Genomic DNA, 25,187 nt, shown 5'->3' on the forward strand with positions numbered 1-25,187 from the left:
ACAAATCAGGAGGTTATAAAGGGGATTGGTTTGGAAACTTGAAAAAGTTTTTAAAAATATAACTGTCTGGATTTGAAGCCAAAGCTGAAAATTTGAGTGGAAAGAGCCAACAGGCCAGCTGGAAACAGAAGATGTAGCAGGGGCAGAGTTCAGGAGGAGGGCCTGCGTGTGGGAGTCTTCGAGGAGAAATTGTGGTTGAAAAACCAAGGAGAAATGAGCTGCCAGAGAAAGCAGGGGGCTGGGGGAACCCCCACGTAAGCAGGGGAGAAGAAAGTGCAACAGACAAAGAGCACAGGCTGAAAGAGGATCAACAGAGTTTGAGACCACTGGGAACACACATCTAAAGTACAAACCAGAGCGGGCAATCTCCCCACCAAGACTCCCACATTGACTTCTCACTTCATCACCCTGGCCACAAAGCTCTCCATGAGCGGCCTCGCCCACCTCTCCAACACATCTCCTCTCCCCCACCACACACCAGCCGCACGGGCCTTTGACGATCCCGCGGGTACATGGGTACATGAGGCCCAACTTCAGGGCCTCAGAGCTTCTACCAGAAGGCTATCGAGGGACTCTGGTTTCTAATCAATCAAACCTCACTCACACACATACTCTTCTCTACCATACCATACCACGGTCTGGTCCTAATGCACATCACAAGTGGAAATTGTTCTGTCTTTGTTTACCTACTGACTGTCTGCCTCTCCACTCACAGTGGACTCGGACAGAGTAAGGTCCTAGGATCTTTTCTCTTTCCCTCTCGACTACATCCTTACTGACTGGAAAAACTCACTGCACTTCATGGGGACTTAAGAAAAACCCTAGACTGAGCAAGAGCCAAATAGTGCCCTTCAGGAATCTAGTTTGGAAAAGACAGACAAACAAAAGAACACGGTTAAAGCCAAACTGGATCAAGTTGTAGAGAAGAAAAAGAGTCAGGAGTTTGAGATAACAGTTTTCAAACCATATAGCACATGCCCTCAGGGGTGCGGGACAGGGATTGTTGAGAATGTAGAATCACTATGTAGCAAATAAAACATTTTTACTGCTTCACATCTCACTTCTTCTACTGCAGGTTCTCCCAAAGAAAAATCTGACCCACACCCATCATGCCTAAAATTCTTGCTTAAGGTGGCAATACATCTTTTAAAAATCAAATAGAACAAAAATGTCAATTATTACAAGTTCTATATTAAAAGACACAAGCCTGCATGTAACCCAAAACTGTGGAGGCTGCCACTGAAACACAGGAAATGCGACAAGAACACTTGGTACTTATGTACCCACAGCCCCCAGCCCACACCAGCAAAGACATTCCTCCCAAGATGCTGTGTGCTGGAGTGAATTCTTCCAGCAGCTTCCTGCACTTGTACATTTTACCTTCAGGTCTTTTCTCAGAAGCCTGCATCTCAAGATAACAGTAGAAGGGGGCACCATCAAGCGCCAATGTGCTGAGGGCAAAGAGTAGTGTTTCTTTAAGAACCTGGACAGGGAGGAAACTAAGGGAGGATTTATGTAGCATCTCTAGGTTGAAGATTTTGCTAGAGTTTGAGAAGTGGTTTTTTCCCCCTCTACACCTGCCAGAACCATCAGAGAACCTCCTGGAGCAGCTAAGGCGCTCAGGACTTCACAGGAACTGACATCATGTGACTGCTGGCAGGGCTGGGCAGTTACCATGGTTCTCCTGCTCTGCAGTGAGAACAACATACTGCTTTGGAGTTGGTCTGCCCCTTCCTTAGGGAAAGCAGGAGAGAAGGCCAAAAGGTAAAAGCAGGATCAAGCAGAGAAAGACCAGGCAGAAAAAGGTCAAGCTAAGCTGGTAGAAAGCAAGAGCCATAGAAGGAGCGCTGACTTCAGCCAGTCCAGCTCAAGCAACAATGGAGGAAGCCACCCAACAGGTAGCGATTAGTTGAGATGCTCATGCCGTCCTGTTTAAGTCAGAACAGGTAAACTTAGGATAATTTCCTAAAAACAAATTTGCACAAAGTAAACATGTGATCAGTAAGTTCATCTCAGGCAAATGCCCCTCCTGGTCCCATTCTCAAAGCCAGAATTAGCTAAATGGACATGTGCTAAGAGACACCCTCACCAGGGCCCTGACACTGGAACTAGCGACATTACTATTAAGCGGAGCTTGAGAGCTTGATGGCACCAAGGATCATCAATTCCCAGGCCCTGATTTTTGTGAGCAAATGAGCTTTAGAGGGTCAGGGGTTGCCTAGTGACAAGCAGCATCCTTTAGCAGGATAAAAAAAAAAATGTGAGGGGAAAAAAGAGATACTTTAATTGAAAGTCCAAGAAGTTACATCATTCTTCAATGTCCTAAAGCTCAAAGAGAGACCTCAGGGTGGTGAAGGACAAAATGAGGACCTGGCCAATGGGGACATGAAGTTGTAGTAACAGTGCAGTGGCGAGGTCATTTTGATTAGCTAGTGAAGATGCAAAACTCCCAGGCTTATTGTGGATCTGCCACCAACAAACTTTCTGAGCAAAAAAAAAAAAAAAAAACGTTATGGCTTCCAATACATCATTTACAGATCCTGAGTGTCAAACCAGCTGAGTTAACATAGTCAAATAAGTGATTCTCCCTCTCAGAGCCTGGATTTCCTCATCTGCAAAGTGCGAGTGGCTAAGGCAAAGATCTCAAAGGTGCCTTCACATACCAAGATTCCAAGCTGATGGTCAAGAGGGACTGATCACAGGAGGCCCATTGGGGGAGCTACAGGCAGAGAGGGGGCAGCATCTGGAGGACAGGATTTCCTTCGACAGGAACCAGAAGCCAGAAGGAATCTGTGGGAGTCAGGAAGGAGGTGTCCACCAGGTGAGCACAGAACAAAGCGACCAAGTCACTTACAGCCTCCTTAGGAAATGGCCTCCCTGGGCCCTGTCCTGGGGTCCCACTCCAGAAGGCTGGGGCCTGGGAGAGTGTGCTCAGCTAAGGAATTCAAGGACACTTCACCAAGCCCCAGAGATAGAAGAGGTTGAATGGAGGAGGTTCAGCTCAGCTACTTACAGCACTGATTAGATCACCAAACACCAGATTACACCTTCAATTACACACAGTGGGCCCAACAGCAACCAACATACTTGGGACCTAATTCAGCAGGATACTGAGACTCAAAATAAAAGAATAACGACCATAAAAGGCTAAGGGAAGAGGGAAGCCACTTAGATCCAACTGGCAACAATCTCCTGAAGCTAAAACTCTGTTGTCCAAATGGTTGTATAATCTGCAGCAGCAGGAGAAAAAAAATGATTACTCTCCTCAGTCAATTGCTACCATTAACACATCTAAAAGGTGGAAGAGAGCAAGAGCCCACACACCAAGTTCCACAGACACACCCTTCGCAGATGTTATAAAAGTCTCCATGGATTAGATGTTCATATTAGCCAGAATCTGAGAAACAGCAGAAACGAAGCACCATGCCTCTCCCTAAAACAAAGATTAAAACAAGGGAACGTCTTTGAACTTTTACAAAATTTAACATGCTACCCTTCTTTGCACAGTGAAAATGAATTTATAACCCCCAACTTCATAATTACCACAATTGTTAGGGCTAAAGAACTAGATATTAAGTATATCTGAAAGTTGCTAAATAAAATGTGAACTCTTACACCTCATTTGCAAAGAAATAATTGAAGTATGTAATATTCTTCATTCAACAATTCCACTTATGGGAATCTATCCCATAAAAATGAAAGTATGCATAAATAAGGACTATGGACAACGATGTCTAGTAAATACTGATCCACAGAGAAAGGGCCTAACCCAAACAAACATTTATTAAACAGAATGAATTAGAGCTACACCTGATGACTTGCAAAGATTTCCACAAAGTAATGCTGGCTTAGAACAGATATAGAAGTTTATATAAATATGATCCAGATTCTTTTTTGGGCCATTTATCACTCAGCTTGTAGGATCTCAGCTCCCCAACCAGGAATTGAACCTGCATCTTCTGCATTGAAAGAACAGGGTCTTAACCACTGGACCATCAGAGAATTCCCTGATTCAGACTTGTTAAATGATTTTACTAAAACCTGTGTCTATATTTACGGACGTGTAGGGTTGTATGAGCACAGAGAAATGTAGAAATGAACACACTAAGTCAATGATTCTCAAACATTAGCAGACATCAGTATCACCTGAAGGTGATAGCTAGGCCCCCACACCCAGAGTGTCTAATTCAGTAGGTTTGCAGTAAGGTCTCAGAACTTGTATTTCCAACAAGTTTCCCAAGGAGGCTAATGCTGTTGAGAATGACTACAATAGGTTTCAATAAGAGTTACCTGTGAGACAGAAGTGGAGGTATGGAAACGGGGAGAGAATAATGGGGATCTGTGCAAGATAACATAAACAGCTTTTTACATGATTTCTTTCATCCACTGTGTGTGTGTATGTGCATGCCCGCAAATTTCTGAAAGGACTGTCATCAAAATACTAATGAAAATTCATCCAAAGGTGGAATTTGAAGTGATCTCTATTTTCTTCTTGGTAATTTCTTATTCTTTTTTTATAATAAGCAAGTGTGATTTAAATAATCCTTGAAATAAAGCCATTTTATTGAGAAAAAAACCTTTGGAAATCAATTTCTCAAGGAAAAGCTCTTCTATTTTGTTTACAGCACTGAACTGATATTTTTGTAAAGATGAATGCTAATTACACTTTATTTAAAATAAAAATGTAATTAATGTGGAAAAGGAAGTTCTTGGATGAAGTGCATAACAACATGTATTTTATGCTGCTGCTGTTCAGTTGCTAAGTTGTGTCTGACTTTCTGAGACCCCATGGACTGCAGCCCACCAAGCTCCTCTGTCCATGAGATTTCCCAGGCAAGAATACTGGAGTGGTTTGCCATTTCCTTGTCCAGGGTATCCTCCTGACCCAGGGATCGAACCCACAACTCCTGCATTAGCAGATGGATTCTTTACCATTGAGTCACCAGGGAAGCCATATGTGTATTTTATAACCTTTCTTAATCAACAAAAATTTAGAGAAAACTCAATTTTTAAAGTAATCAAAAATAACCTACAATGGAATATAATCTGTAAAAAAAAAAAAAAAAAAAAAAACTAAATCACTATGCTGCACATGTAAAACTAACACACATTGCAAATCAACTATACAATTTTTTAAAAAATTCAGCAAAAACATACAATCTTTCTTGTGAATGTACAAACGTTTTCTCTTTCAAAATTCAATCTGATACTCAGCAAAATCTCTTTTTAAGCTGTACTTGCAGCAGTTCCTCTTTTTACATACAGACTAGAAAATAAACAAAAACCAACTAAAAATAAAAAATAACTTTATGACTTCAAATATAGAATGTAAGTTCCCAAGTGGTGTCCATTAAATAGCATTAAGCTAGAAAATAAGTATCTCAGATCAGTTATAATCATTGTAATTTACACTTTTCCAGGCTTTCCCATTTCTCATTAGTTTCTTCACTACAGCTCTTTGCTAGCTTAAAACATCTCCTCCTAAAACCATGTTACCATTCTATCTGAAAATTAAGCCTGGACTTCAAACCAGATGGCATGCCTCTGCTTTTCTACGGGGAACAAACGCCTGGCCTTTCAGAACTGCTTCCTTTAGTTCCCCTCAAAATACAGATGCAGGAAGCTGCTAGAGGCTGAAAATTGGATTTGTAATGCTTATATCCCTAAGGTTTGCAAATCAATATTATAAACTCTTGGCTATCAGTCCTGCCAACTCCATCTTCTTCTGTAATCTTATTATGCTGCAGTGTTTCTCTGTTCCTGCAATAACAACTCAACGGACCTCCATGGTTCATTTAAAAATTAGGGTAAGTCTAAGGCTGAGTTCAGGAATATTTCTGCATTCCCAGTACTGAGACTGTCCCATTCCTAAAGATAAGCAAACACAAATGCTTGCCAAGGAGAAAAAAGTTTGACCCCCAAAAATAAAGGAAAACATTTAAAGCACATGATCAGATAAACACATAATCAGAGACTATACTTCCTCCCTCTGAAACAGATTCCTGGAAGATACAGAAAAGAAGATTAAGTTCTTGCTTTGTGCTCACAATAAAACTAGGTGGGTATAGAAGAAATATACCATGCCAAGATACGAAAATACTGCATAGAAACTGAAAACAAAGTAATGGCCCAAAACTGTTCTGGCAAGCAGGAAATAAACTTATTAGTACAGAACACTAAAGTAAAATAGAAAAGAAAACATGCTGGCAGAAATCAGACTAAAAAAAAAATTTTTAAAGGACAGAAGAGTTAGAACAGTCCAGCCATAGAATATCAGCTGTTCTAGAAGGTGAAGACAATGCTGAAAGACCAAAGGATAAAACCTTAAAAAGAAGTTGAAAGTTTTCATGGATTCAAACAAAATATATGGGGCAGGGGGCAGGGAAAGACTTACATCCATAGATTTTTTTTTTTCTATAGGTATAAAGAATCTACCATCTTTAGGAAGGATTCTCTATGGTGACCCAAAAATAAAAATGGAAAAACATTTTAACTATAAAAGTTTTGTAAGAAATAAATCAAAACAGGTTATAATCAAAGGAACCAAAAAGAAATCACTTATAGGACCCACTTGAATGAAGTATCCTTTTGTGAAGGATGGACAGAAGTTGGGGAATAATTGCTATTTTTTTTTCTCCATGATTATTGCCCCATTATGTGATTTAATTCTTCTTGAGGTAAATCTCACAATTTATGTTTCTAAAGCCTGTCTTAAATGATTTTTCCAGTGTATTAGCGTACAATTATGCTTAATATTTTTTATAATCAAGATCAAGAAACAACAGTTAGAACCAGACATAGAATGGACTGGTTCAAAACTGGGAAAGGAGTATGTCAAAGCTATATATTGTCACGCTACTTATTTAACTCATATGCAGAGTACATCATGTGTGATGCCGGGCTGGATGAAGCAGAAACTGGAATCAAGATTGCCAGGAGAAATATCAATAACCTCAGATATGCAGACAATACCATTCTAATGGCAGAAAGCAAAGAGGAATTAAAGAGCCTCTTGATGAAGGTGAAAGAGGAGGGTGAAAAACCTGGCTTAAAACTCAACAGTCAAAAAACAAAGATCATGGTATCCTGTCCCATCACTTCATGGCAAATAGATGGGGAAACAATGGAAACAGTGGCAGCTTTATTTTCTTAGGCTCCAAAATCACTGCAGATGGTGACTGCAGCCATGAAATTAAAAGACGATCGCTTCTTGAAGAAAAGCTATGACCAACCTAGACAGCATATTAAAAAGCAGAGACATTACTTTGCCAACAAAAGTCCGTCTAGTCAAAGCTATGATTTTTCCAGTAGTCATGTATGATGTGAGAGCTGGACCATAAAGAAGGCTGAGCACCAAAGAATTGATGCTTTTGAACTGTGGTGTTGGAGAAGACTCTTGAGAGTCCCTTGGACTGCAAGGAGATCCAACCAGCCTATCCTAAAGGAAATCAGTCCTGAATATTTATTGGAAGGACTGATGTTGAAGCTCCAATACTTTGGTCACCTGATGCAAAGAGACAACTCATTGGAAAAGACCCTGATGCTGGGAAAGACTGAAGGCAGGAGGAGAAGGGGATGACAGAGGATGAGATGGTTGGATGGCATCACTGACTCAATGGACATGATTTTGAGCCAACTCCGGGTGATGGTGAAGGACCTGGAAGCATGGTGTGCTGCAGTCCGTGGGGTCTCAAAGAGTCGGACACAGCTGAGGGACTGAACGACAACAGCAAATCATCTCAATAGGTTAAGGACTCTTCATAATTTCTAGTTTTGTTTGGGTTCTCTCTTAACCACACTTAGAGTTATCTTGTTTTTCCAAAAGAACTAGTCATGACAACTAGACAGAATCACTGGGAATACACTGGAAAGAATCAAAATTCCAAGATTCAGTGTATCAGTCACATGAGAAAACACATCATGTAAATAAATGCCAAAAGAACCTTCAATAAAATTCAACACAAATTTATAGATAAAACTCGGGAAAAAATACACCAAAATTTCAACATCATTATACATAACAGGACTAAAAATGGTGTTGATTTTTGCGCGTATTTTAAAATAAATATATATAACATAATAAATATGAATAAAATATTATGGGTTTATAACCAGATTGCCGTAAACTAGGAGAAAACAGAAGTGAATATTTACGAAACATCTGAAGACAGAAGGTCACAGAGGAAGCCTGCCCCAAGATACAAAAACAAATAATAGCCTAGCTTGTGTCTGCTTTGCCTATGTGTTACTCATCTGATGAAATTTGATTTAAAACGTGTTTTCATTATAATACTTCCCCACTGACTGCTTACTGCATGAGGTCAAACGGGAAGATTGGTTTAGGTCAATCCACAAAGATACCGACACAAAACATCAAGTGGAAAGGCACGTTTCAGTTATGCTAAATACAGTGTATTTCATCTGAGATACCAGTTATAATATGCATTTTATATTCCACTAGGAGAAAAACTGCCAAGTTTTTGTGAGTTTTATACTTTTAAAAGAGCTCATCGAAATTTATAGACTTTACCACATTATCATGTTGCTCTTTCCATGTCTTTCTATACACACAGTAACTTTGACTTTTTAATGCCAAATCACAGTGAAATCATTTTGAAAGCAATTAATTCATATAGAACCAGAAAGGCACATATGTAATTTAAAATGACAACAGTGTGAACCATTGTGACCAAGGTCACACATGCGCAGGTATTGACAGCTCCATCATGACACCCGCCAGGATAAACACTGAAGGGAGAGTCTCTCAGTTTCAGAGATGTAAAATGAGAAAATTACACCTTTAAACTGATAAATAACAATAACATTTCACACCATCATTCCCCAGCCATTTTGGCACTGGGAATGGTTTCATGAAGAACAAGTTTTCCCTGGACTGGGGGTGCAGAATGGTTTCGGGAGGATTCAAGTGCCTCCACTCCGCCTCAGGTCATCAGACTTTAGAGTCTCATCAGGAACACACAACCTACATCTCTCATATGTACAGCTTACAGTAGGGTTCGCACCCCTATAAGAATCTAATATCACCAATGATCTGGCACGAGGTGGGGCAGGTGACAATGCAAGCTATGGGGAGCAGCTGTAAATACAGACGAAGCTTTGCTTGCTCACCCGCCACTCACCTCCTGCTGTATGGCCCAGTTTCTAACAGGCCACAGACCAGTACCAGTCTGTGGCCCAGGGGCTGGGGATCCCTGTTTTAAACCATCTATAGAGGATGAGATTATGAGTGGCTTATTTTCTGAACACTTTCTGTATTTTTTTGTTTTTTTCTAATTAGTTTATATTATTGATAATTAAAAAACTTTTTTGCTCTCCGTTGGTCTGTTTAAGTGTCTTCTCTCCTTAAGCAATGCATATTGACTCTTCCCAAATCTGGTCTTAATCTGGTAGTCTAGGTTAGAAATATACCAAAATGTTGATCAACTACGAGGTTTTGAAAGCTGGAGGCATAATCCTCCCAGACATCAGACAATAATACAAAGCTCCAGTAAACAGAGCAGTCGGTACTGGCACACACCAAAAAAGACATCTGGATCAATGGGACAGAACAGAGAAATAAACTTACACACTCACAGTCAACCAGCAACAAAGGGGGCAAGAATATACAATAAGGAAGAGACAGTCTCCTCAGCTAGTGGTGCCGGGAATGCAGCTATCCAGGACAGCTGCATATAAATCAATGAAGGTAGAACAATCCCTCACACTAGACACAAAAATAAACTCAAAATGGCTTAAGGACTTAAATACAAGATGTGACACTGTAAAACTCCTAGGAGAGAACACAGACAAAACACTCTCTGACATAAATCACAGCAATGTTCTCATAGCTCAGTCTCCCAAGGCAATAGAAATAAAAGCAAAAATAAACAAATGAGATCTGATCAAACTTCAAATGTTTTTCGTAGCAAAAGAAACCATAAACAAAACAAAAAGACAACCTACTGAGTGGGAGAAAATATTTTCAACTGATGCAACTGACAAGGGCTTAATTTTCAAAATACACAAACAGCTCATACAACTCAATAACAAACAAACAAAAAAAAGCCCAATGAAAATTGGGCAGAAGACCAAAATAGACATTTCTTTGAAGACGACATACAGATGGCCAATAGGCACATGAAAAAATGCTTAACATTATTAATTATTACAGAAATACAAATCAAAACTACAGTGAGGTACCACCTTACACTGGTCAGAATGGCCATCATCAAAAAGTCTACAAACAGCCAATGCTGGGGAGGCTGGGGTTGGGGTCAGGGTGGGTGGCGGGTGCAGAGAAAAGGGAACCTTCCTACACTGCTGGTGAGAATGTAAACTGATGCAGCCCCTAGAAAACACACTATGGAGGTTCCTTAAAAAAATAAAAATAGACTTGCCATATTATCCAGCAATCCCACTCCTGGGCATTTATCTGGAGAAAACTCTAATTCAAGTAGATACAATGCACCCCTATGTTCATAGCAGCACTGTTTACAATAGCTAAGACATGGGAGTACCCTAAATGTCCACCGACAGATAAATGGATAAAGAAGATGTTGGGTGTGTGTGTATGGAATGGAATATTACTCAGCCACGAAAAAAGGATGAAATAATGCCATTTGCAGCAACATGAATGGACCTAGAAATTATTGTACTACATAAAGTCAGAAAGAAAACAAAACATGCCATATGATAGCACTTATATATAGAATCTAAAATATGACACAAATGTACTTATTTATGAAACAGAAACAGACTCACAGACATAGAAAACAAACTTACATCTACCAAAGGGAAAAGGGTGTGGAACAGGGATACATTAGGAGTTTGGGATTAGCAGATTCTTGCTGTTGCTTAGTCACTTAGTCACTAAATCGAGTCCAACTCTGTCGCGACCCCATGGACTGCAGCCCACCAGGTTCCTTTGCCATGGGATTTCCCAGGCAAGCATACTGGAGTGGGTTGCCATTCCCTTCTCCAGGGGATCTTCCCCACCCAGGGACCGAACCCATGACTCCTGCATTAGCAGCTGAATTCTTTACCACTGAGCCAGCTGGGATACAAGCTACTACACATAAAATAGATGAATAACAAGGTCCCGCTGTATAGCACGGGGAACTATATTCAGTGTCCTATAACAAACCATAACAGAAAAGAGTATAAAAAAGAAAAAACTATATATATAGTTATGTGTGTGTGTGTGTGTATGTGTATAACTGAATCACTGCTGTACGGCAGAAACTAATCCAACACTGTAAGTCAAACATACTTCAATTTTTTTTTTTTTTTTTACTTTTTTTTTAAATTTTATTTTATTTTTAAACTTTACAATATTGTATTGGTTTTGCCAAACATCGAAATGAATCTGCCACAGGTATACCTGTCTTCCCCATCCTGGACCCTCCTCCCTCCTCCCTCCCCATACCATCCCTCTGGGTCGTCCCAGTGCACCAGCCCCAAGCATCCAGTATCGTGCATCAAACCTGGACTGGTGACTCGTTCCATATATGATATTACATGTATTTCAATGCCATTCTCCCAAATCATCCCACCCTCTTCCTCTCCCACAGAATCCAAAAGACTGTTCTATACATCAGTGTCTCTTTTGCTGTCTCGTATACAAGGTGATTGTCACCATCTTTCTAAATTCCATATATATGCGTTAGTATACTGTATTGGTGTTTTTCTTTCTGGCTTACTTCACTCTGTATAATAGGCTCCAGTTTCATCCACCTCATTAGAACTGATTCAAATGTATTCTTTTTAATGGCTGAGTAATACTGTATTGTGTATATGTACCACAGCTTTCTTATCCATTCATCTGCTGATGGACATCTAGGTTGTTTCCATGTCCTGGCTATTATAAACAGTGCTGTGATGAACATTGGGGTACACGTGTCTCTTTCAGTTCTGGTTTCCTCAGTGTGTATTCCCAAGCAGTGGGATTGCTGGATCATAAGGCAGTTCTATTTCCAGTTTTTTAAGGAATCTCCACACTGTTCTCCATAGTGGCTGTACTAGTTTGCATTCCCACCAACAGTGTAAGAGGGTTCCCTTTTCTCCACACCCTCTCCAGCATTTATTGCTTGTAGACTTTTGGATCGCAGCCATTCTGACTGGCTTCAAGTTTTATATGATGATTGGATTTTAGATCTGTTTGGTTTGAGGTAGGGGAGCAGAGTGGAAAGAATAAAGCTAAAGAGGATTAAGTTACCAAAAAAATTAAAAACTTGGGACTAAATTGGTCTAATGTAGCCTTGAACCAATCTCTTTTCTTAATCTTAATTATGGCTAGGCCAAGTCTAACCATCTATAAATCATTTTATGACCTCCAAATCACAACCTAGAGAGAACACTCTAGACACTGGGTAACCCAGAAGGCAGCTTTTTCATTATTCAGTTATCTTATCATTTTGTTTTTCTCCAGAGAATAGAGTGGAATGTGTAAGGGGGAGGGGAGGACGCAGCAAGGGAGGAGGAAGAGGGGAGAGAGGGAGGGCCTGGGGAGTGATGTGTGTGTAAGGAGAAACGAATGACTATATTTTAATTGATTTAAGATTCTATTTAAATTTGTTCCAGTTCCTTGATATTTTGTCTATTGGGGATATATATAAATTGAGATCATACTAGATCATTCTAGATTTAATATTCTTGGTGTATTTCATGAGTGGATGATGCAAAGGCTACCTGAAAGCCCAGTTCCAATGCATACAACCCACGCCCACCCGCCACCAACACAGGTTCCAAGAAGACGTTATGCCTAAAATAAGGAAGGTAGAGAAAATCATCTGTCATTTTCTATGTGGGGAGACAACTGGTTCACTTCTGTTACACCTAGTAACTGCCTTCAGGAACAGAATCCTCTGTCAGCCCAGAAGGTGCATCTGATCAGGAACCTCACCAGCTTCTCTGCCCACACAACCCCCACCACCACCTATCTATGTATGTCCCAGTACTTTTGCCTTTGAATTCCTATTTCATGATTTTACCTTACTATCATGTTACCAACTATCACTGAACCCCTCTCCTCCAAAGAAACACACAGAAAGCATTCTTGGTTATTATCAGCATATCATATAATAATGTGTTCAAAAATCATCCACAGAGATAAACTGAATATTTTTGAGTCCAGAAGTTAATACAGTTAAGCATTGGTTGTATAGTGGTGAGCAGAGCTGCCTTCCAGAAGTTATACAGTTAAAAGTTACTCAGGAAAATACCATTAAAACCTAGACTTTGGAACCAGGAGTCAACCAGTTTTAAAAGTTTCCATGCAAAAACTTGAACTAGACAGTAATGCTGTGTGCGACTTTTTTAAAACTCCCAACTCAACAGTAACCAAGACATTTCTTCCCACTTTGGTCCCGTGGCTTTCAAGTCCAGGAATGAGCCACTTAGGCCTGCAGCCCAGGGCTTAGGCACTTACATACAGAGGTACTTCGCTGCAGTTCAGCTCCATGGTTTCCGCATCTGCAATGAAAATAACAAACAAGAGAGTTATTGGAGGAGTCCCCGTGTGACCAACCAGTAGAGCTGTATCCTGCCTTTCAGTTAACATCATGGAGGGAAGAGATACCCACTAGATAGGAAAACTGCAGAGTCAAAACTAAGAACAAAGGAATAAGATGCTCTCCGTATAAGATAACTTCCCCCCTTTCTTCTTTCACATGAATATCTACAATGAGGAAAATCTATCACCCCCAACATTATCCCACTGACTGCTCCCAAACAGAAATTGTCAATATATTTCAGAAAGCCAAGAAAGGCCAACACAAGCATGTGGCAAGTTTTGCTTTAGTTAATCACTTAGGCTACTCTGAGGTCAGAATCCACTCCTGGCTGGACGGGGCAGGAGGCTATGGGTGACAAGACAGATCTCGGACCTGTTACTCAGGACCTGAAAGCTTTCTCCAGAGGGAGGCAGCCCACTGTCAGGCTAACCAGCCTCTCCACTAGCTGTAGACACCCCATCTGCACCCAGAAACCAGCTAGCAGCTTAGACAAAAGGAGCATCATTTAAATGAGGTTCACTGAACACCTTCAATGGGCTCAGCATTGCACAAAGATGACCAGGAAACGATCCACTCCTCACAGAGCTCACAGCTGAACGGACACCTAAAGATGGGAAGAAAGTGAAGAGTGGGCTGCATGTGAACTCTGAGGAGGGCCGACAAGGAGACTCACGGCCCCCATCACCTCTCCTCTCTCCCCCCACCCACCTGCGTCCTCTGGGACACAGTTCTGCTCACCAGGGCAAGCCTGGCTCTGGTCCCCAGGCCACCACCAGCTGCAGTACTTTGGGGATGTCTCTTAAGAAGGCAGACACGGAGCACCTGAACTGTGATTTTGAGTACAGTAATCCCCAGAGGACACACGTGACCCAGAGGACAAATACAAAGATTTCTATTTTATTTCTTTATAAAATCATTTAGCTCACATTTTACTAATAGTTCATAAACATGCTGGCGCTGGCCACCTTCCTGGGTCACAAGTTACCTTCCATGACTCATCTGGAGAGAAGACAGAGGGCATCACAAGGCCGAGGGGTTGAGAGCTGGGCCCCGCCTTGGTCCTCGTTTTCAACACTTTGGGCCCCGTGGCAGTTCATGTGGACACACTTAAATGGGCCTACAGGCTATCGTTAACAATTTTTAATGAAACTAACCTCATAAATTGGATGAATGGTTTAAGGAGTCCAGAAGAAAGTTCAAATTAAAAATAAAAATAACCACAAAAATAACAAAACTGAGACTCCCAATCCCAAAAGGAATTGTTCATCAGCTACACTATAAAATAAAAATAATGACCAACCTGAGAGCATTGACAAGTACATGCCCCCAAGATTCAAAATGATCAAGAAGGCATTTACAATATGAATGTAGGACCTCCCTGGTGGTACGGTGGATGGGAATCCGCCTGACAGCGCAGGGAGGGGTTGATCCCTGAGCCAAGAAGATTCCACATGCTGAGCAGCAACTAAGACCCTGCGCCACAACTGCTGAGCCTGTGCTCTAGGGTCCAAGAGCCACAACTACTGAAGCCCGTGTGACTAGAGCTGTGCTCCACAAGAGAAACCACCATGAGAAGGTCGCACAGCGCAACTAGAGAAAGCCCACAGTCGGCAACAAAGACCCAGTGCAACCAAAAATAAATAAATAAAATTTAAAACATGCAGGGCTTCCCTGGGAGGCTCAGCTGGTAAAGAATACGCCTGCACTGTGGGAGACCTGGGTTCGGTCCCTGGGTTGGGAAGATCCCCTGGAGAAGGGAAAGGCTACCCACTCCAGTATTCTGGTCTACAGAATTCCATGTACCATATAGTCCATGGGATCACAAAGAGTCGGACACGGCTGAGTGACTTTCACTTTCAAACGAACGTATATCCACAGCACATGTACCGTGACTCTCACACTAAATGTATGCTGTGTCTCAAAATACTAGTCCTCTTTCACCTGTTAACTACACAATTCCAATCTTTTATAAAACTTGACTGAACTTGATAATAAAATCAGAAGATTCTTTGAAGATTTCTACTTAATAGTAAAAGAAATGAATGCACTCTATGGTAAGCACAGTGCTAAGAAAAAATGGCTGAAACATAGAGTCAAAAAACACAAAGTTAAAAACTAAAGCACGTTCCTTTAGGAGCGAAACTTTTAAAACGGAATGTTCTAAGAAACCCATTAGGACAAATTAAGCTGTGTGGAAGACTTGCTATAGAGTTAGAGAAAAGTACAGATGGTATTAGATTTTGTCTGATAAAATACATTTAAAAAGTCACTTTGGGTGAGAATATGAAGATTTTCTGAAGAGTGAATTACTGCTTCAGTAAATAATGTTCAAAATACCACCCTGATGGGGCAACTTCTCAGATAGGAAGTTTAAAAAGCACAAATGCAAAATCCATTCACTGTGTCATTCACGGGTGAGATATCGTAACAAAGAACCTGAAGCCAAAAGCACACAGTTTGCCAGGATGTCAGTGTGGTTAATTTTATAGAAATAAGACCTTTAAACACGGTCAAATCTTTACAGCCGCTGCTGCAACAAGACGGGAAATGACCATAAAAATCTTTACCACATTAAAGGGTGTTGGTTATATCGCAACAAAGTACTTTAAAAAGTTGCCAACCGTGTACCACCTAATCTTCTAACAAAAATAGAAGTGTTCCAAACTTTTGCTGGGTTTTCTAAGATTAAAACTGGCTGTTTACAGCAGATTTTTCTTAAAATATTTTTCAAATAAATATCCTATCCCTTCTAGAAAGGGGTGATATTTAATAAGTGAAAAAGAAAAGGCATCTCAAAAGAAACAGGTTATAGACAGTATACACCATCGTAAAAACATGCTGAAAAAGTATTTGTATGTTTTTATTTTGTGATTTTGATGCAAAAATTATTTAAAGTTTGCCATCTACTAAAGCCCTCATACACACGAGCTTTAAATTTTGGGGAAAGGCTTTCTAATATACTTTTTTAACCTTGCCAAATGTTTCATGGGTTTTTTTCCTTTTTAATGCAACAACTTCTGATTAATTTGCAGGAAGAATGATTAACATCAGGAAAAATGGGAATTTACTAGCTACATTTAAACAAACTCTTATATAATTGTTGGATGGGATTAAAATATAAATCCCTTTATTTATAAGTACACCCAGCACTCACTTCTTCAATTAGAGTCTTTTTTACCATAGTATGGTATCCTTTCCAGCTATGACACTTCAAAACCAATTTCAAAATAAACAGTACTTGGAACCAGACATTCAAGCCAAAGTACTACACAGCATTAAAATTACTAAGCATAGATTTTCAAAACAGTGGCACATTATCACTATATTACTCTGCCATGTATTACATGTCAATGCTTTTAGTGAGAACAAAAGGGGCTATTAAAATTTTTTTTTACTACAATGTTTAACCTTTACAGCTTTTTAGATTTGAGGTATGTTTTAGAATATACACTGTTACAGTAGTTATTGTCGTTCGGTCACTAAGTCATGTCTGAGTCTTTGCAACCCATGGACTGCAGCACGCCAGGCTCCCCTGTCCTTCACTATCTCCCGGAGTTTGCTCAAATTCATGTCCGTGCCACAGTAGCATGTTTTATTAATAAGTACATTAAGTAAGGGATACACACTAACATTTCATACTTAAGGGTACAGGACAACATTTTGAAGCTCAGCTCTATAAAGTAAGCAAGCCTTCCCCACAATGGTTAGGCTGCTTTGCCCAAGTCCTCCTCCTCTGCGTTCAGTAGACTAAGGCATGACCTGTGGAGTGCAGGGCGCTCACCAGAGCCTCTAGAGTTGTGTGTTTATCCAGTGAAAAGGCCCACGTGGGCTGAAGTGCAGTCCAGAATCCAACCTGGCACAGCTCTGTGAAGGATCCAGGGTCTGCAGTCAGTACAAGGCCCACTTCATCAAACGCCTGCCTCAACTTTGGACTGTAATTATCTCAGACGAAAAGCAAAACATCAAGGGCTAAACAACATATTTACATTTCACCTGATATTTAACAACTCATATTTTATTATTTCTGTTTACCTTTTGCCTGTTTTCAGTAAAGACAGTTAAGAACCATTTTGAGCAGCAGTTTTTTTGTTTTCCAGAGAAACTATATTTCACTGCTTGAAAAAATAAACTAAAACCAAAACCCCCACAGTTCTCAGCCTCAATTCCAACACTTATAAAACCTCTATCAGGATCACCTACTTAAGCTGTAAATAAAAAAGTTCAAAGCAAATATATCCTCAAATAAAACTTCAAACCAAATCAGATATTAAAAACTATATCCTCACTTTTCTGAAATTAATTCCTCTGTTATAGCTAAAAGCAGTAACCTCTGTGTTCACTTGCAGAGCTGCATGGTGTAATGAGGCCACACCTCCTTTTACATCAAGTTTAATGATAAAAAATTTGTATTTGCTAAACAAGTCACAATTGCCTAAGTTCTTCACATGCTGTAGCTTTGCACAATGCAAGAGAAGTGTCATGCGCTGCGCTTCATTTTCTAACGCTTGAGTTCTCCACCTGCGATTTCAAAAATTGAGACTCAAGTACTTTTATATTGTACTGCACTTTTTTTTTTAATATTTGAGAAACTGAAGAGCCAATACAGTTCTAGTCTTGCTGGCAGACACCATGGACTAATTTGGGGTCTCAGTAGAGAGCCGCAACTTTTAATTTTACTCCCAAAAGAGGAAACAATCTTGTGAAAAGATCATCAAGATACAAAAAATTCAATATTTTAGATATTTTTTGAAAAATATATACTATTCCAATATCTTTGATCGCTAGTTAACTCTAAAGAAAAATATTAGACTGTTTTCAACAGGTGAAAAGAATATTTTAATGTTTAAAAATAACATTTAACTAATACAGAAAAAAATCAATTCTTTGAAGTTCTGGGTTTCCCAAGTTTTTGCATCTAAATGAAATATTCTAAGACTGAGTCAATATAAAACCATGGCTAATTTTGTCTTCAACATGCTAAAAACTGGTGTGTATGCCTCTCACACAACCTATTAACAGATAAAGATCAAATATTTATCAATACTATAAACAACTACATTTAGAAGGATAATGGTACGTGAAGTACTGCATTAAGTATTTTACCAACATCATCTTAGAGAATCCTCATGGCTGCTGCTGTTCAATCGCTAAGTCATGTCCAACTCTTTGTGACCCCGTGGACTGCGGTACTCCAGGCTTCCCTGTTCTTCGCTAATTCCTGGAGTTTGCTCAAACTCATGTCCACTGATTCAGTAGCATTGAGAAAATGCTACTTAGTTACCTAAACCTTCATTTACAAGCCCCTCCAGTTACAATGTTAACTGCAAAGCAAATTACCTAAACAAAAATATTTAAATGAACAGACCACTTACAGAATTACAAGCAACAGCCTCCCGTGTTCATTCTTCCCCCCACCAGCATCTACCCTCTAGCAATTTTATCCTGCACACCAAAACTTCTTCTATAGCTGTATGCTTTGGAAAGCAAATAATGCTGAAAATAATGCTGGAAATCTTTTTTTAAGCATGAAATAAGGTTAAATAAAACTGAGAAGAGAGTTTGAGTACTGGAGAACTTCAAGTCACATACAAAACTATCAATGAGAACGTGACAGAGATCCATCAACAAGTAAAAAGAAATAATCATAATAAGATAAAAGCTTAAAGACAGTAATTTCAACAGTAAAGGAATACAAGTACCTTCTTCCCACCTAGGAGAAAATAGAAGACAATCTTGGGTGTTTCTAACAAAAATGACCCTCATAATAATGCTTTGCAATCAAATAAGACACCACCAATGTCCGACTGTATAAGTTGTGCCAAAAAAAAAAAAGTCACAACCTCCTTCAATTAATCTCTCACACACACATGATTCACCTTATGTTCCTTCTAAGAGTCAACAGAGCTGAAAACTAACTGTGTAATAGGTCACCCTGAACAAGGCTAGGCTGGTATTTAAGCAGCCACTCCAGAACGGTAAGCTCTAGCCATGATGCTCTGCTGCCTTTCAGCCAAAGGAATAAAATATAAATTTTATAAATATTTTCAGAATTTCATTTTCAAAAACTAGAACCCCAGGCAAATCTCTTCTCCACCACTGTTACCTCTGAATTGTGGTCCCCATTTTAAGGAGCTTCACTTTAAAGGGCCTTCCTGATACCTGCCCTCTTCAGCTAGAAGGGCCTCCCGCACCCCTGTCTCCACTTCACACGGGCAAAGAAAAGCTCAGCAAAGTTGTGCCACGTGACTGAGAATGAAGCCAAGAGGCTAACTGTGGCCAAGGCATGTGGATCCAGCCTGTCTGACCCCAGAGCCCATGCTCTCCTTGGCCTCAGCACAGTCCTTTTGTAACATTACTACAATCTGAAAGACAGAAATTCATTTGGCTAAAAAGCTGTAAGAACCTCATAGCAAGGAATATAGGCTCAGAAACAGACTGTGTTTGAACACCAGTTCTACCCTATTCTGTGTGACTCTGGGCCTGTTACTTACCTCCCTTCCCTAGGCCATGTGTCAAGTAGAAACAGTAACAGTACCTACCTCTTAAGACTGTTGGGATGATCAAGAGATTTGATAGAGTAAAAAGAGAAAACACTTAATGGGCACGCAATAAATCCTAGCTGTAACTATCATTTATCATCATTGCATATTACAATGCATACATGCTCAGTCGTGTCCAACTCTCTGCGACCCCATGGACAGTAGCCCGCCAGGTTTCTCTGCCCATGGGATTCCCCAGGCAAGAATAGTGGGGTGGGTTGCCATTTCCTTCTCCACGGGATCTTCCCGACTCAGGGATCAAACTGGTGTCTCTCCCATCTCCTGCAGAGGCAGGGGGATTCTTCACCACTAGTGCCGCCTGGGAAGTCCAGTCATTGCATGTGAAGCATACACAAAGGCTTTTTTAAGCATTTGAATCTTTATTTCAAATAAAATCATTCAGAATCTCTACATATTAGACTGATCAAAATGATTTGGCAGTAATTGGGGTGAAAGGGTAAGAACGAGGTCTATTCAGCTCAGCCTCATTCTGGCGGCCTCGAAGAATTCCCAGGTATCAGGAATTCTGAAGAGCCCTGTACCACATCACTATAATACTGTCAACCTCCACAGGATTTTTCATTAATTTTTTTATTTGGCTGCGTTGGGTCTTGGTTACAGGATGTGTGATCTTTAGTTGTGGCACGTGGGATCTTTCACCGAGGTGCACGCACACTCCAGCTGTGGTGTGTGGGCTCAGCAGTTGTGGCATGCAGGCTCCAGGGTACATGGGCTTCGTTGCTCTGCGCCATGTGGGATCTTAGTTCCCCAACCAGGAATGAACCTATGTCCCCCTGCACTGCAAGGCAGATTCTTTACCACTGGACCACCAGGGAAGTCCTAATTCCACAGAATTTTATCTGATTTTACAGAACCAAATATTCCCCCTCCACTTTGAAACTTCAAAGAGCAGAGAGCAATTACTATTGGGGTAATTCTATTGCTACCTTAGTTTGAAACCTGTGGCACTGGAGACGGAAATCTTGATTCACTGCTCCTTCAGTGAACCTTGGAGTGTAGAATTTTAATTGTATTTCACAACTGTTATACTAACAGGAGGAGAGAAGATCAGTTAAACTGGAGGTAAGTCTAAGTAAAAACCTTCCATGCCAACACAATGGATGGGCAGGAAAAAAGCATTTTAGAATAAACCTACTGCTGAATACACAGCAGTGTCTACAGAGCTGCTTCAGACTGGAGTTATCTACCTGATTTATGCAGGTCTAAGCAGCTTTATGTGAAAGAGTAGAATTACTTGGTGAACTCAGTGTGGGGAAATGTCTGAAGATTAGAAAGCAGGCAACACAATAACCATTCAAAAGGATCTCATTAATTCCAACGACTGGGGGTGGGGAGGAAGAAGGGGAGCCAGTCAGTCTGAAATGGGACAGCCTAAATTAGAGGACGTTTGTAAAGTACAAAGAGGAGCAGGAGCTAGCTGCTAGCAAAATGTTCCGCCAAACCAGTCACACTTGCTTGTATTTCACAGGATGTATCTGCACACAGAGTGATTAAGCCCTCAAAAAGCTTTTTTATACATCAATGGAACATTCCCTTTACTGGCTCACTTTTGCTATTAATCTGTTTAGTGTATCCTTCATAATCAATGCAAAGCTCAATCACTCAAGCATCGCGGGCAAGTTCCATCTCATCAGGGCATCAATGTCCTTATTAGCAACACAGCTCTAAAGCTCCTCTCTCATGTCAAAGTCAATTCACTGCACAACACTATGCAGGCTGTCATGGGAGGGATAATAAAATACATAAAGTATATATATATATAAAAAATACTGTCCCTAGCATGGATGAGCTTACAACCTGGCCAGGATAAGATCTATAGCCATGAAAAGTTAAGGGTAAAAGAGTAACACCCCTGAGCTGGCAGAACATGATAGTATAGGACGAGCATGAAGCGATAAATGAGTTACATACACAGAACAAGAGAAAGGAGGATTCAGCATGAAGACAGACCTGGATACATGATATTTTTATGAAACACTGAGGAGTTAGATAAATTAGAGTAACGGGTCTGGAAACCAGAGGGAGTAAAGGTCACTGGCCTCTTATGTTAACACACAATTCATCCCCAAAACAACACATACTAAATCTGCAACAAGGACTTCCCTGGTGGTCCAGTGGTTAAGAACATGCCTGCCAGTGCAAGGGACGTGGGTTCAATTCCTGGTCCAGGAAGATTCAACGTGCTGCAGGGCAACTGAGCCCACATGCCCTAGAGCCCGCGCTCTGCAACAAGAGAAGCCACGGTCATGAGAAGCCTGCATCTCTGCAACTAGAGGGTAGCCCCACTCACCACAACTAGAGAAAAGCCCACGCAGCAACAGCAGACCCAGCGCAGCCAAAATTTTAAATAAATAAATAAAAATCTGCAACAAAAGTGAACAACAGACTTCCAAGGGGCGAGACTCCTTTGCCAAAGACCTAACAACATTCCTAATTTCATGTTTGCTCTGAGTCAGAATGTAAACAAAATACACTCCAGTTTTTCCGACAATGAGCTTTTTACTTTTCCATCTTAATGGAATGCATGATCAAGTTTAATACAACTAACTGATGCTGACAGTTCTCTGCTTGGGCACAGATAATGATCATATCAAATTTATCAACCCTTGCCTCACCACCAGCATCTCATTTCTATTTTCTTATTGTGCACTCATCTTTATAAAACAAGGAAATGGAGCAAGAAAAATAAGTCACGTACTGTAAAGAGCCATGCTACTAAAACTGACCTGGCAGGTGTGAAATGCCCACAAGTTCACTCATTTGCTGATGCCTTAAAGCTCAAATTCAATACAAGAAAGACTGTTTTCTTGGCAGAGCTGTTCAGCCCAAGAAGTTTAAAGCAGCAATCTGGCAATGTATCCCAGAGTAGTCAAGAAAAATATTGCTGAGAAAGAGGCATTTGAGTTAGGTCCTCAACAGAATAAAGCCTGGCTAATATAGCTTTCTCTTATTTTGTAAAGTATAGAGTTTCTCCACTTTTTACTTCAACAAAAGAAAAATAACTCTCCCCAGAGTCTTCTGCAGGATTACTGCAAATTAAGTGGATTCATATGACTTATAGTTCATTGATGAACTTTATAGAGTCTGTGAACACCAAAAATTTAGGTATGAAATTTTGTGTGATGTGCATTTTTCTGACAAGAGTTTATAGCTTTCAGATTCTCAAGGGACTACTGGACATTAAAGACTAAGACCTTTTTTTTTCCATCATGCTAGACATCAAAATTAAAAAGTGTTCCTCTGTGAAAGCCCAAGTGAGGGAGATCAAAAGGCATGCTGCAGACTGGGAGAAAATACCCAACAAAGGACTAGGATCTAGAATATATTAAGAACGCTCAAACAATCCAGTTGGAAAATGGACGAAAGACATGGACGTTTCACCAAGAGGATATTTGCATGGCAAATAAGGTCATGGGAAGACGTTCAACATCATTAACCACTTTAGAGATGCAAATTAAAACCACCATGGATATTAACTGGATTTACTGTGGTGATCAATTCACAATACAATCAGTCTCCCATATCCACAGATGTGGAACCTGAAGATACAAAGGGCTGACTGCACTACACCATTTCATGCAAGGGACTCGAACATCCACAGATCTGAGTGTCCACCAGTGGGCCTGGAACCAGTCCTCCACGAATACCAAGGGATACCTGTATATACATATAAGGAATGATTGTGTTTCATACCTGAGACAAATACTATGTTCTAGGTCAATTAATTCAAAAAGAGAACTTTGGTTCATGTATTGGAATGCTACACAGCTGTTATATCTACTATAGAAAGAAATACTTAATGCCTTGGAAAGATGTTCATTCCAAGTTAAATTTAAAATGAAAGTTATTTAAAACATATAGTGTAATCCCATTTTTGCAAATAATATATGTACACAGTATGTATACAAAAGACATGAGAAGGCTATAAATGTGAAAAAAAAAATCAAAAACCACACACACATAATGAAATATCAATATAGCATTCAAATGGCTATAACAAAACACAGTGCATAACCAAATCTTGGAAAGGATGTAGAGATACTAATCACTTACACATTGCTGGTAAGAGTGCAAAATAATATAGCCATTCTGGAAAACAGTTGGGCAGTCTCTTAAAAACTAAATACACGTTGCCACCAGTAATTCCCCTAATGGGTATTTCCTCCACCCCCAGAGAAATAGAACTTTATGTTCACAGAAAAACCTGTATGCAGCAGCATTGGTAATAGCCTTATCTATAACAGCCAAAAACTAGAATCAGCCCAGATGTCTTCAACAGTTGAACGGTGAAGACAGCACAGTCTGCTGTCTGTATGCACACTTATGTGTGTACATGCCTAAGTCAGCAATATATACTACTCAGAAATTAAAAGGAACTGACTATTTACACGCCATGGATCAATCTTTAGGAAATTATGCTGATCGATAGGAGCCGATCCCAAAAGGTCACAGACCATAATCCCACATATATAATAACATTTTTAAATGAGAAAAATTAATGGACAACAGATTAGTAGTGGCCAGAGGCAGAATACAGTATTGGGAGGGGTAAGGAGGGAAGGTGGTCATGATTATAAAAGGGCGACATGAGGGATCCTAGCAGTTTCAGAACCATTCAGTATCTTGTCTGTGGCGGTGAATGCGTGAACTTACACAGGTGATAAAAAAGGATGCTGAAATTTAAGATCACAGAGACTAGTAAATATAAGTAAAACTGGGAAACCTGAATAAGATGAGTACATTGTATCATTGTCAATATCAACTGATCTTAGTAGTAGTAGCAGTTAGACGCTCGACTCTTTGCAACCCCACAGACTGTAGCTCACCAGGCTGCTCTGTCCATGGGATTTTCCAGGCAAGAATACTGGAGTGGATTACCATCTCCTTCTCCAGAGGATCTTCCCGAGTCAGGGATCAAACCCAGGTCTCCTGCATTGCAGGCAGATTCATTACCATTTGAGCTGTAGGGCAATTGAGCTTATTATAGTTTTATAAAATATTACCATTGGGCAGAGAGTATAAAGGTTTTCTACAGTGTTTCTAGAGCACTCAGCAGTAAAGAATCTGCCTGCAATGCAGGAGACGTGGGTTAGATTCCTGACTGAGGAAGATCCCC

The 25,187-nt window shown here is 40.2% G+C and overlaps 1 protein-coding gene across 3 annotated transcripts in view; it reads right to left on the bottom strand.

Annotated features, from left to right (window-relative positions):
- The window catches only part of ARHGEF28 (Rho guanine nucleotide exchange factor 28), a 339,789-nt gene that overhangs the window by 260,767 nt on the left and 53,835 nt on the right, over positions 1–25,187 (bottom strand). For 2 of the 3 annotated variants that reach the window (XM_027520360.1, XM_027520357.1), the window contains exon 2: positions 13,427–13,470. In XM_027520360.1, coding sequence (XP_027376161.1) covers positions 13,427–13,459 — 33 coding nt within the window. In that variant the 5' untranslated portion in view covers positions 13,460–13,470. Of the gene's footprint in view, positions 1–13,426; positions 13,471–19,210; positions 19,290–25,187 lie in introns of those variants that run through there. The other variant, XM_027520356.1, reaches the window with a different exon arrangement.

Source organism: Bos indicus x Bos taurus, chromosome 20, assembly GCF_003369695.1.
Source record: "Bos indicus x Bos taurus breed Angus x Brahman F1 hybrid chromosome 20, Bos_hybrid_MaternalHap_v2.0, whole genome shotgun sequence".
NCBI classification, from domain to species: domain Eukaryota; kingdom Metazoa; phylum Chordata; class Mammalia; order Artiodactyla; family Bovidae; genus Bos; species Bos indicus x Bos taurus.